Here is a 14,270-nt window from a genome sequence, read left to right on the forward strand (position 1 = left end):
TCAACTAACTGTTCATACAGTTGACCCGTGAACAATGTGGGAGTTAAGAGTACTTACCTCCTCTGCAAGTCGAAAATCCACATATAACTTTTGACTCTCCCAAAACTTAACTATGAATAGAATCCTTATTGATAAGTAGTTGATCAACACATATTTTGTATATGTATGTATTATATACTGTATCATACAATAAAGTGAGCAATACATTTATTACATTTATTGGAAATAATCCACCTATAAACAAACTTCTGTAATTCACACCATGTGTTCAAGGATCAACTGTATATTACTTCCTTTAAACACACATATACATAAATGGTAGTGTGTTCTGCACTTGACCTATTTCACCTAAGCATCTGTTTAGGAGATAATGGCAAATATTTATTTAGCATTTGATAAGTGTCAGACACTGTTCTAAGCACTTGCAGTTTGTTTGTTTGTTTGTTTGTTTGTTTATTAGCACTTGCAGTTTAATGCGTTGTTAGCAACAACCCAGGAAGTAGATAGAAATATCATTCTTATTCACATCATATAGATGAGGAAAGTGAGGTACAGAGAAGCTGAGTAAAGGGATCAAAATTCAGTTTCAGGCAATCTGGCCTCTCCATGCTCCCAAGTACAACTGTGCTTTATATCTTCATAAACTAGGTTGACCATATGAAATTGCAGTTTTGTGGATCAGAAATGGCTGAATTTTAGCAATTTCATATGATCCAACCTAATAAATAGAGTTGCCTCATTCTTTAAAACAACTGCATAGAATTCCATGTATAGATGACCATGATTTTTCAATTAGTTTTATTGGTTGATACTAAGCTGGTTTCTATATTTTGCTTTTATAAAAATACAGTGCTGCAGTTAAAGATCTTTCTGCTTATATAATTTTTCACAAATGTAAAAAGAGCTATTGTTGTGTCAAAGGTTATGGACATTTAAATATACTTTGAGAAATTGCCTTGCAGAGATTATACCATTTTGCACTTTCAGGGGCAATGTGTGAGGATGTATGTAAACATATGAGAATTTCCTCCGCACCCTATGGATGGGTGCATTTGAGTTTTATACATGTGATAGTTTGGTAGTAAGGTGTTCAGCTGCATGGAATCCTGGCATACATAATGCAGTTAGCCCTGATTTCTGTTTTTCCAGTATTAGAATATATTAATTTAGATTTTGAGACTTCATAATATAGCTTAATTGTGATCTCAGAGGCATTATTCAACAATTTAATGGGTTACTCGGTGATGAAAGATAAGTTAATGCATTGTTTCAACCAGCTTTTTAAAAATACAGTTAGAAATAAGTGTTTTCAAGTTGGGTGATTTACTGTAATTTTTAGTTATTGGTTACATCTTAAATTTTCAGTTTTGAAATTACATGGTTATAGATTGTATATCTCTCAAATGCAAAGAAAAAAAAACGTAATTACATTAATAAGTTTATAAAATTTACCTGAAAGAGACAAGTAATGAGACAGGTAGTGAGAAAGTGACCCATATATTAAAATAAGAAATTCAATAATGAAAGTAGAAGTTTTCCACCAACTACATGTCAATTTCTTTAACAGGTATAGCTATCACACAATTGAATTTGAATCAAAACAGCAAATTAGGACTTCACAATGGAAAACAATTGGGGTGAAAAATATTAGTTGGGAAAAAACATTTCAACCTTTTTCTTAAGTCTCACTTCTTGCCCTTCTCTAGGAGTGTCCTTGGCAATAGCCATGCCCAAGTTGCATTTTCCTCAGTGCACCACACGTCTGAACTTGTGCACAAATGTCTGTTAGGTTCTAAGGCTATAGGAAGTATTTATGTAGGGATATATTCCAACATTTTCTGTGCTTAAAACTGTTGTGAAATCTCCTTCAAATTAAATTAAAATTGATCCTTGAACGATGTAGGTGTTAGGGGTGTCGACTACCCATGCACTTGAAAATCTGCTTATAACTGCTGTATTTTATAGACCATTTTTCAAGGTTATTATACTGTTGCTTCACTTTTCCCTAAGTCCTATAAACATATTTTTGATTCCCAGGCCTCCTGTCTTCCTCTTGTTTGTGAAGGATGCCCACCCATTACTGTCTTACTGTACTGGACCCTATTCCAGATTGGCTGTGGGGTTCAAGTGTAGATGAAGACTGATTGGGGTTTTATTTTTTTCAAGCATTTCTTCCCTCTCTCCATTAAGGTAGTTGGTCTTAAGTAGATTCTTTTTTGGCCCTTCCCCATCTACTTCCGATTCATGTCATTCTATTAACTACTACTTGGAGTTGCTGATTCACTTTGGAGAGCAGAATGAGGCAAAAATGATCATTCATTTTGCTCTTTATCATGCTACTCTTGATTCAGACCTTTTTGTGACTCCCTCTCATTTCTACCTTTCACTAATTGAGGGAACCTTTCAAATCAGATCTCTTACCAAGTTTTCTCTATTAGGATGCATATTTACCATGTCTGCTTTGGATATATACAGATTTAGAGTTTAATATTTCTTCACAGAATCTAGCATAGTGTAAGGCTTTGGTTGCCAATGTTTGTTGATCTGAAATGTTTATTTGAAATTTTTAGCTAAAATCAGGATTTGGATCATCTTAGTATGTTGTGTAGTTAGGGTTTCCCATTGTTATTAGTAATTATATGCATTTTATAGATGCAACGGGAGACGGGGAGAAGCACCATGTAGTTTTATCTGTTTTATCCATTTTTTCCTTTCTTTTTAATTTTTTTTTTTGGCAGAGAAACTTTTCCATGTCTGTAAATAGTGCCGCTGTCCTGCGATTGACAGGACGAGGAGGAGGAACAGTGGTGGGGGCTCCTAGAGGTCGAAGTTCTTCAAGAGGGCGAGGTGAGCTTTTATCTGAAAAAGTAATAATGGAAGAGGAGACGGAGGATAGGAAATCACTTTAAAAATATTTTAATACTTGATTTTTAAAAAAAACTGCTCTTTGACATTAACTGCATATACTAAATGTCCTGAACAATTGCTTTCTGAACCATTTTTTAAAATGTATTTTTATTGATTTCAGAGAGGAAGGGAGAGTGTGAGAGAGATAGAAGCATCAATGATGAGAGAGAATCATTGATTGGCTGCCTCCTGTACACCCCCTACTGGGGATTGAATCTGCAACCCATGCACGTGCCCTGACTGGGAATCGAACCGTAACCTCCTGGTTCAAAGGTTGACACTCAACCACTGAGCCATACCAGCCGGGCCTGAGTTATTTCTTGATGTATCTGCTTCACAACCCCTGATGTGGAACAGAGGGGGTAATTCTAGCTTAGAGATTTGAGTGTGAAGCATTCTAGATGGTCCTAGTTAACTTTTGCAAATCTTTGTCCCCAGGGAGTTTTGCACTTGGAGAGTCAGAGTTTCATGAAGTGCCTTGGCTGCTGGAGCAGCACCAAAGTCCCTTGCAGGCCTCTGTGATGCAGGGTTTCTATATAAGGCCACGTGTCAAGGGTGTCCCAGCCCCAGAGAGACTTTAGCAAAAGTTGTCTCATCAAAACTAGGGCTGTTTTAGGGTGTAGAATAAAAAATAGTTATGTAGCAGTCATTTAACCTACATTTTACAGATTTGTGTCTTGTCTTAGAAGAACAATTCCTGTTTCAATATTACTTGTTTTTTTGATATCTGTTCTCTATTTTGGGTTTGTTGATTTTCTGCTACTTAAGGGCATTCTTGATGTTTATAATATAAATATTTACTTGAGCACTTACCTCTAAGTTGGCTAAATCATAGTAGTAGTCTAAACGTCCCTTGTCATTTTATTTAAGAGGTGCTTTAGAAATGCAAGAATTGGGTATCTGCAGTGGCAGAGGACATTGTGTCTGCATATCGCACCACCCAGATTGGCATGATTATGTGCGTGGAGCATCTAAATTCTTTTTAATATTTTTTTATTGATTTCAGAGAGGATGGGAGAGGGAGAGAGAGATAGAAACATCAATCATGAGAGAGAATCATTGGTAGGCTGCCTCCTGTAGGCCCCCTAATGGGGATCGAGCCCGCAACCCAGGTATATGCCCTTGACTGGAATTGAGGCTGGAACCCTTCAGCCCAAAGGCTGATGCTCGATCCACTGAGCCAAACCAGCTAGGGCTAAATTCTTTTTTCTTAAAGTTGTGTCTTATGAATAGAGTAATTTATACTCAGTTTTTATAGAGACCGTATTTAATTGTGCATTCCTGTGAAGAGGTTTCTTTTAGTAGTCCATTCAGAATGTGGAATGCGGGTGTTATAAATAATGTAAAGGTTAATGAAAACTCAACTTGTAGGCTTGTTACTATTACTGAGTTATATTTGTTGTACATGGTTTTTTTCTTCTGAATTATTTGTCAGTCTCTAGAACGGTGGTTTTTAACCTGGGGAGTTGTTAGAATCATCTGTAAAACTGAAAGAAACACTTCTGTGAGAGACTACTTGGATGATGAAATTAAGGTATGTGTGTGCTTCAAAAGCTCCACACACCATGTATATTTCCAAGTGCATTTAGGTTCCATTGATCTAGAATTCGACTTGAGATGTGTGCATCTATCTTGGTGGTGTGATAGTGTTTTGGAGATGGCTCCAATCTGCTATTGGGTGTTTCCTGTATTTCTCTGCAATGGGCTGGCAGCAAGGAGAGGTTGCATATTCTCAGCTTTGTCTCCAGTGCTTTTCAGGCGAGACATAGAGAGATCTTAATCAAAAAGTGTGGCCCACAAGCCAGCTGTTTTATGTGTCTCACTCAAGTGACTATCAACTGTGTGTGCTGCAAATACCAGCCAGTCTCTCTAAATAGGCTTAAACAAAATTCCATATTGAGGAACAAATGAGGGATTGATAAATTTCTCATTTCTCCCTGCTTTCTGGTTTCTTTGAAGTATAGGGTTATCACACAGGATAGAAGTCTTACATTCACAATTTAAACAGGGCATGCACAAAAGATAGATACCGTGATGAAAGTTAATATTAGTGTGAAAGAATGGTTTGAAACTTAGTGAAATGAATGAACTGACTGAAAAATACTTCTAACACCACTGTCCCAATTGTGATTCTTTTTAATGGATATGGTTTTATCATCACTCATTACTTAATTTTAACTTGTTGGTTAAATAATGATTATTGTGGCTTTCTTTCTTCCCTTTTTTTTTTTTTTTTTGCATGGGCAGAGCTAATATTAGATGATAATCCTGCCTCTTTCCAACTTGAGGGAACTTTGACTTGAAAATTGACTGATTTCCCAACTTCTAAAGATTACAAACTAGTAAAATTTAAACAAACAAGGTCGGGGGGGAACAATATAGTTGTCATCTTCCTTTTTTTTTTTTTAAATATATTTTACTGATTTTTTACAGAGAGGAAGGGAAAGGGATAGAGAGTTAGAAACATCGATGAGAGAGAAACATCGATCAGCTGCCTCCTGCACACCTCCCCCTGGGATGTGCCCGCAACCAAGGTACATGCCCTTGACTGGAATCGAACCTGGGACCTTTCAGTCCGCAGGCTGACGCTCTATCCACTGAGCCAAACCAGTCAGGGCTCATCTTTCTATTTTATCTGGTTAAGATGTTTAATAATAAAGCAGATTCACACAGTTGTCAGCCACTGTCTTCATTAAAAGGAAATAATATTTTAATTTCTCAAAAGAATAGTGTGAAATCTCAGGTAATAGGTCAGTCCTTCAAATTGAGCTTTATGAAAGATTCATGTTATATTTACTTGATCCTTCTTATCTGGGAAGTACACTTATAAATGATTATGGACCTTGTGTTATTTCTACTTTCTACAAGCTGGGGAGCTCTAGAACCAATTGTTTTTATGTGCCCACTTATAAAGCTTTAGTCTCCTAAGGAGTTCCAGTGCTCACCCTAGTCATAACTGGCAGAAAATCTTTTATCTGTGTTTTGCTTGTTTTTTGGGCAACCTGGAGGCTATTTTTCATATTCGTACTGGTATGTTTTTTAGAATAAAACACTTTTTTCAAGGTGACACATACTTAATGGCTTTCCAGAGAAAATTGTTCTCTAAAAGGACACAATACTGTTTTCCTTTCACCCTCAACATTATTGTAGGGATCATCCCAGTATTGTATAACAGTTTATATTACACTGTTTTAGGACGACCTTAAATAAAATGTATGCATTTCCTAAGGAGAGAGTTACTGAAATTGGGAGTTGACTTTTAGTTGACTTAAGGTTGACACAACTAGAAGGTAAGTTTAAGATAATTACAGTTCAGCCCTAGTCCTCACCTATGTTTTACAAATGAAGACATGGATACTTGGACTATTAAGAAGGTACACATTGTTCCTAAGATTACCCACATACAATCCTGTCCGTTATTTTTGTATTTCCTAGTAAGATGTTAAAGTACAACTGTATTCTGAGTCAATTCTTGAGAAATTATCACCAAAATGTAGAAATACTGCCTGGATATTTGAAATAATTATTTAACTCAATTGTATTTAGCTCTGGAATGCATCCATGCTTTTATTCAAGATTCAACATCACTTTTCTTTGGGTGGTTTTACCCTGTTGGAGAAGTTGAGCTAGGGATGATGGCTTAGATTTCGTCTAGCTATAAATACATCCCTAGACCCCCCACCCTCCTTCAATTTTCAAGCCTGTGTGTTGGAAACATACCGTGCACATTAGTTAGGGAATCCTCACACTATATAGAAAGTATAAAGCTCACAATTCATACTGTCTTTTTGCCTCTAAACCCAGCAATTGTGTATATAACCTTCCTGACCCAAACTATGCAGCTATGTCATTTATGTAAGTGGAATCACTTTTATGTGCATTGTTCTTCGGCATGCTTTTGTCTTTAAACAGAATAATGTAGTTTTTAAAAATATATATATTTTTATTGATTTTAGAGAGAAAGGAAGAGAGAGAGAGAGATAGAAACATCAACGATGAATCATTGATTGGCTGCTTCCTGCACACCCCTTCTGGGGATTGAGCCTGCAACCCAAGCATGTGCCCTTGACTGGAATCGAACCTGGGACTCTTCAGTCCACAGGCCAGTGCTCTATCCACTGAGCCAAACCAGCTAGGGCAATAATGTAGATTTTTTTTTTTAAATGGCAGTACTTTATCTTTTGTGGCTTCATAGTGTTCTTCTGAATTTTGTCAGAATTTATTTAGCCAGTCCTTACTGATTATATATTGTGTTTTTTAATTACAGTGAACATTTTTTATATGTATGCATTTGCATATTTATGAGATTATTTCTATTAGGATAAATTCTAAGTTAGAATTGTTGAGTCAAATTTTTATAGATCTAACCAATTGCCTTTAGTAAAGGCCAGTTTACACTTAAACCACTAGAGCTCCTAAATTCCTACATCCACACATTCTTATTAGCTCTGTGGTTTGAATTTCTTTGTGATATTTTTCTTTAAGGTTTGAGCAAAAAGGAAAGTGCCTTTGGTTTCTGTGGAATATCCTTTAAGGAATTAGTTTATAAAATGTATGGTTTAAAGTTGATCTTACTAAATTATTCTTTCTCTGGAGTTAAATTATTTTTATATTTGTACTTGGCTTTTATACTTTATCTGCTCTCTTTGTAAACTCCAAATCTTCCATTTTTGTTGAAAATAATAAAAGTTTTAACTTGTAGTAATTGTTTAGTAATCACCTTAGAATTTCACTATTGGACTTTTTATTAAAGAGCTTAATATTGACACTGTTTCTTGTTCAGGACTGGGACTGGGACTCTTACACCAGTTTACTAACTTGTTTCTTTCAACCTCCTGTGGTCTAGCTACTTCAGTGCCATCGTTGGTCTCACAGGTAAAGATCCATTGGGCCTCGCTAAATATTTAAATGTATACATTCTGCTTTGTATAGAGACAGAACTTCAAAGATTAACCTTTGGTGTTAAACATGTGCCAAATGTTGACATTTGATTATCATTTTTTCTATTTTCAGGCAGAGGCAGAGGTGAATGTGGTTTTTACCAAAGAAGCTTTGATGAAGTAGAGGGTGTATTTGGTCGAGGAGGTAGCAGGGAAATGCATAGGTCGCAGAGCTGGGAGGAAAGGTAACTAAATATTCCACATCTTAGTATAAAGGTTACTTGGTGCAAAAAACTTCTATTCTGCTTTTTGTAGAGGAGAAGCCACTTTGTATAGTTACAAGTTTTCTTCTTCTTTTTTTAATTGTCACTTGAGGATATGTCCATTGATTTGTGTGTGTATGTGTGTGTGTGTGTGAGAGAGAGAGAGAGGGAGAGAGAGAGAGGAGGGGATAGATACATTGATCTGTTGCCTCCCGTAAACACAACCTAGGTATGTGCCCTGACTGGGTATTGAACCTGAAACCTTTTAGTATATGGGACAGTGTTCCAACTGAGCCACCCTGCCAGGGCACAAGTTTTCATTTTTTAAAAGTGCTGTTAATTATTGAATGTCAAGCTATATGTAAGAAATTTTTAAATAATCTTTATTTAAAAGGAGCATTTTAGGTAAATAGGTTATTTATCTGCTTAGATATTTAATAGTTAATTAGATTTGCTATTTGATGAGCGTTCAGTGGGATGCATTGATATTTTCTCGTTTGTTGCAGTTAATCAAAGCATCTTCTTTATATTGTTTGTGAAAAAGATGTATGTGCATAGAAATCCACAGTGATGATATTTATAATATGAAATAACTGGAAGCAAGTCAAACAGCAATACCAGCTTGGTTTTTAATATAATGGTGTATCCACACAATTCTTTATAACCATTAAACTTAGGTTGATTTTGAAAATATTTAATGATGTGGGAAAACACATTGTTAAACATATCTAAAAACTGTGCAGCATGTATTTAAAATAAGCATATATCTAATTTAAAAATATGTCTAATTAAAAAATAACATTTCTGTGTCAGTAGAAGCTAACTATTGTATGTGAGATGATGGATATTTTTGTTTTCATACTTGCTTTTCTGTAGTTTCCAAATGTTAGGCAATAACCATTTATTTGTTTTATAATTTGAAAGAGAAAGAAATGCTACTAAAGAAACATAGGAAAGTGTGTGTTGTGGATGGGAAATCTGTATATTACTCTCAAATCTTGTTTGAAACTTATCTTTTCTAGGGGTGACAGACGTTTTGAAAAACCAGGGCGAAAAGATGTAGGTAAGGCTTTCTTACTGTTTTGAAGTATTTTTATCTGGATTTCCATGATACTAGTTTTTATTTATTATTTTATTTTACTGCTAGAGGCCCAATGCACAAAATTCGTGCAAGAGTAGGGCTTCCTTCTCCTGGCTGCCGGCACCGGCTTCCCTCTGGGATCTGGGCTTCCCTCGCAACCCTGGCTTCGTCCGGAAGGTCGTCTGGTCTAATTAGCATATTATGCTTTTATTATTATAGATTATTATTTTTATTTATTGATTTCAGATAGGAGGGGAGAGGGAGAGAGAGATAGAAACATCAATGATAAGAGAGAATCATTTATCGGCTGTCTCCTGCATGACCCCCACTAGGGATCAAACCTACAACCGGGCATGTGCCTTGACCGGGAATTGAACTATGACCTCCTGGTTCATAGGTTGACGCTCAACCACTGAGCCACACTGGCTGGGCCATGATATGGGTTTTTAACATGGCTCCCACATAGGATACAATTATTAAAAATTGATTCAGTTACCTGCACCTCTCCAGTAGATGGGGTTGTAGCATTGTTGCATTGGAATTTCACAGTCACTTAAGAGCTCTATTGTATGGAACCAGCGCTGTGGCATACAATCATTAGGATTTACTTGATTTTACTTTTTAGGTCTGTGTGTTGTCTGCAAGGCATATATTTTTTTTATTAAGGCTATGTTGTGAACTGAAATTTCAAGTTAGGAATCAGTCTATTAACTTCTAGCATCTCAAAGGTGAAAAGAAAGAGAGAAAATGCTAGAATGTTGGCTTTGTATAAGAGAGCAAAGGCTAAAATTATGAATGTTCTTACTTTAGTCACTCATTTGTCTGGTCTTTTTGATATATAATATTTTTTTCTTGTTTTGAAATGAGAGCAGTCAAAATAAATTGTATATTTAAGGTACCCAGTGAATTAAGACAAACATAGTAAGAGAACAGAATTTCATTGTTTATGGTGAATTAATCAGTTTATATTAAAGATCTATAATGTTAAGATGGGCTTTCTGACTGATTAAAGGTAATGCCTTACAAACTGCCGGTAGGTATTATTAATATCAGAGAAAAGTTCCAATTCATAGTAACATTACAGTTACAAAAATTACTATACAAATTCCAAATTCCTAGAAGTACCAGGCAAGTTCTTCAGGGCATGATTCTGATAGTGGTAAACATTTCTCAAAAATATATGTTAGATATGCAAATATCATTCACAGACTGATTTACAGATTTTTTTTTTTAAAGAACTAAGTAGTTACAGTACCACTTTTGCATCACTGTTTCCATATCAAAACTCATTTTAACATCAGTTATTTAAGTTTCTCATTTATTATCATGGCATTAGGAATATAAATAAGAAGCCATTAAAAGAGTGTAGCATGAAGAAGTTTGGAACAGACTGGGTAGATAACTTAATGGTAGCTGAATGGCTTTACTCATATTGTAGACCAGGGGTGGGCAACGTGTGGTGCCCACGAAATCATTTGGTCAGGCCCTGCCAAGGCATTAGGGGCGAGTTAATTAAATGTTTGACCAAATATAGCAGACTAATTTTTAAGTTGATAATTTGGTATGGCCCGCGAATGATGTTAGAAATATCCAAATGGCCCTTTGCAGAAAAAAGGTTCCCCACTCGGTTGTAGACTATTGGATAGGTACTATCTTGGGGGATTTGTCAGGACCTCTGCTCCCATCCTTGTTTGATTCAATACCTTTCCCAGTGAATACAGAGAGGTAATGAAGAACAGTTTAAAGCGTACAGGGTTTGGAGTCAGAAGATCACGAGTAATCTAAGCTCACAGATATCAGTAGTATCATAATAAATGGAGCTGGAAATGTTTTACATAATTATTGGGATTAAATAAGAGTGTGTGAACTAATTTATATATTTAATGATTATTGAGTTCCTACTCATATAGTCCTTGTGCTAGATGGTAAATATTTCTTTTCACTGGATGACAATGTTGGTGTGTGATCAGATTTTCAAGTCATTTATGTCTAGAGGGATAGCTATAGAGAGGAGTAGTTGGGACTTGGGGTCAGAATTAAGGTGGAACAAAAGACCAGATTTAATCAGATGGAAGTTTAACAACAGAAAATGCAGTTTTGTATAAACTCCACAACTTAATATAGGGAATAGTTGTGTAATAGCAGCCTTCTGGGGAAAGGCACAGCCCTTTTACCTAACTGCTTGATGTTAATCAGTAGTGCCAGTGTGTCCAAGTACAGCATTTACTAGAACTAAAGTGTCCTCAATGAATCAGGTGATAGAGAGACCCGCTGTATTTTATGTTGTCGCAGGAGAACTTAAGTATTGTATTCAGTAGTGGAGCCACACCTTGAAAGGATCCATACATTGGAATAGGATGATTGGGCATTTGAAGCCCCGTGATGGGGAATGCATGAAGGAAATGCGTCTGTTTACATGGGAGGCAAGATTGTGGACAGGACAGAGTAGAGGAGAGTTTATAGGATCACTTCCTGCAAATATTTGTGTAAGAGAGGAATTTGACTTGATTTGTATGAATCTAACGGGCAGATTTAAGGAGGCAGATATTTGACAGTCTTAAAAAGATCTAATAGAGTTGTCTGAAAATGACTTGGATTGCCTAGTAGTGAGTTCCCTGTCATGGGAATAGCTTGATTTTAACTGCTTGAGAGTCACACTTTGGTGGTTTGGACTAGATGAGTATAGATCCTTAGATCCTTTTATCATTATTTGCCTTTCTCACATTTTAACTCTTTAATTCAGTAGGGTAATTTTCCCAGTCATCCACTGTTAAGAATATAGCCTCTTTTCCTTGCAAAGGTATATTCTTTAAAAGGTATATTTTTTAAAAGGCAGGTTCCATAAAACTAAATTGATGTGAAGTGGTTAAGAATATTAAGAAAGGCTCTGACTGGTTTGGCTCAGTGGATAGAGCATTGGCCTGCGGACTCAAGGGTCCCAGGTTCGATTCCAGTCAGGGGCATGTACCTTGGTTGCGGGCACATCCCCAGTATGGGGTGTGCAGGAGGCAGCTGATCGATGTTTCTCTCTCATCGATGTTTCTAACTCTCTATTCCTCTCCCTTCCTCTCTGTAAAAAAAAATCAATAAAATATATTAAAAAAAAAAGAATATTAAGTGTTTCCTACTAAAATATCAGGGCATCTTCTACAAATACATATTCAAATATATAATAGTGGCTTTTTGATAAGATGCCCACTTTCAAGTTATTAACTGTTAATTATTTTGAGCTCTTTTTGTAAGTAATCCACTTTAGTTGAAAATATTGTAGATGAAAATATTTGCTCATAATTGTATTTTATACTGTTCAGGAACACAGTACTAAACTAGTTTGTTGGGACACTGATATGCTATTGATAAATTGTGAGGTGTCCTATGACATTAAATTAAGATAATTTGAGTACTGAAGATTCCAGAATGATTTTTTTTAAATTGAAGTTTGTCCTTAGCATGTATTTGCTTCTTATGTGGAAAAAAATGGGTGTAATTAGAGATACCCGGGTAAGAATCAGGCATAACCCTTGTGAACACCCATGGGAGAATGTGGAAAGAGTCCTGTGATAATGGATTCCTATTCAATGGGAATTGATTGCTCCATAGGGGGAGATCAGTTCCAGTGATCATCTTGTATGATTCTGTGAGGATGAAATGAAAGGATGATTAAAAAATATGAAATGGTCCAAATGATACCAATAGGTTCATAGCCCAGTATGACACCAGTTAGTGCATTTGGTGTGAAATACTTTGAAGAAGACCAAAAGCAGTTTTTGGTTATTAGGTCTCTGCTGGCAGTTAGTAATATGGACTTGTATATACATAAAACTAGGCTTTATGATTTTTAGTATCTTCTTGTCTTCAATTTGTTGGCACTATCATGGTATCTGCATTGGTTTCCAGAAGCACTATTTAAGTTGATCTAACGTGGTCTTCCTGATGTATTCGAGATACAGCACTGAGCTCCCAGGTAGTCCAGGTTAGTGAGCTGTGCAGCCAGGAAGTATGAGCTACTATTTCCATCTCCCAGTAATTTCCGCCCTCTTTCTATTTGCACTCCATTCTCCTGAAATGATAACGGCATCTTTGCAGAAAACTTAATCCCCCCCTTCTTTTTTTTTGGTTAATCCTCACCCAAGGATATTTTTTCATTGATTTTTTTAGGGAGAGTAGAAGAGAGAGGGAAAGATAGAGAGAAACATCGATGTGAGAGAAACACATTGATTGGTTGCCTCCTGCATGAGCCCTGACCAGGGCCTGGGCCAGGGAGAAGCCTGCACCCGAGGTATGTGCCCTTGACCAGAATTGAACCCAGGACCCTTTGGTCCCCAGGCCGACGCTCTTAGAAAACTTAATCCTTAATGTAAAAACTGTGATTCTTTTTAAGTGAAAGAATTATGAACAGTGCTTTTGGAAGCTTTCAACCCCCTAGATCAGTGATTTTCAACTGATGTGCTGCAAGAATTTTTGAAACATGCAATACTTGACTACTTAGTCAGGGGCACTGACCTCTTTTTGCTTACTTAGATTGTCAAAAATAAAAAAGACAACTGCCCTGGCCAGGTGGCTTGGCTAGTTGGATCATTATCCTGTATACCACAAGGTTGTGGGTTTGATTCCCAAACAGGGCACATACCTAGGTTGTGGGTTTGATCCCTAGTTTGGGCTCATATGGGAGGCAACCGCTTGATATTTCTCTCCCACATCAATGTTTCTCTCTCCCTTTCTCTCTATCTCTCTTTCTTTGTCTCCCTTCTCTATCTCTCAAAAAAAAAAAAAAATCAGTATAAACATATCCTTAGGTGAAGATTTTAAAAAAAAAAGCAGCAAGAAGAGACACAACAAGACACACAGAAATGACAACAGCCAACACAATAGCCATCAGTGTGAATGAATCAAAACTACACCATTGTTGTTGTTGTTTTTTGTCAGATTGGCAAAAAATATAATACTTTTTTTTGGTGTGCCGAAGAATTTTAGTAATTAGTTTATGTATGCCATGAAATTTAAAAAGGTTGAAAATCGCTGCCCTAGATAAAAGTTTTTGATTGCATTTCTTAGTTGTCTATTTTTTAAACATTTTAAAAATTAGCGTTAGTGTACCAACTAGAGGGTTTGTTTTTTTTGGTTGGTGTTGGTGCAGGG

General features: G+C 36.3%; 1 protein-coding gene across 11 annotated transcripts in view; it reads left to right on the top strand.

Moving 5' to 3' along the window:
• Positions 1-14,270, top strand: part of GIGYF2 (GRB10 interacting GYF protein 2) — a 127,430-nt gene that overhangs the window by 47,257 nt on the left and 65,903 nt on the right. For 9 of the 11 annotated variants that reach the window (XM_080670583.1, XM_080670589.1, XM_080670590.1 and 6 more), the window contains 3 exons: positions 2,739-2,847; positions 7,921-8,032; positions 9,073-9,113. In XM_080670583.1, the coding sequence (XP_080526709.1) occupies positions 2,739-2,847; positions 7,921-8,032; positions 9,073-9,113 (262 nt within the window). The remainder of the gene's footprint in view (positions 1-2,738; positions 2,848-7,920; positions 8,033-9,072; positions 9,114-14,270) is intronic. The other 2 variants (XM_080670584.1, XM_080670585.1) reach the window with 1 other exon arrangement.

This window comes from Plecotus auritus (assembly GCF_963455305.1).
Source record: "Plecotus auritus genome assembly, chromosome: 5".
Classification (NCBI taxonomy): Eukaryota; Metazoa; Chordata; class Mammalia; order Chiroptera; family Vespertilionidae; genus Plecotus; species Plecotus auritus.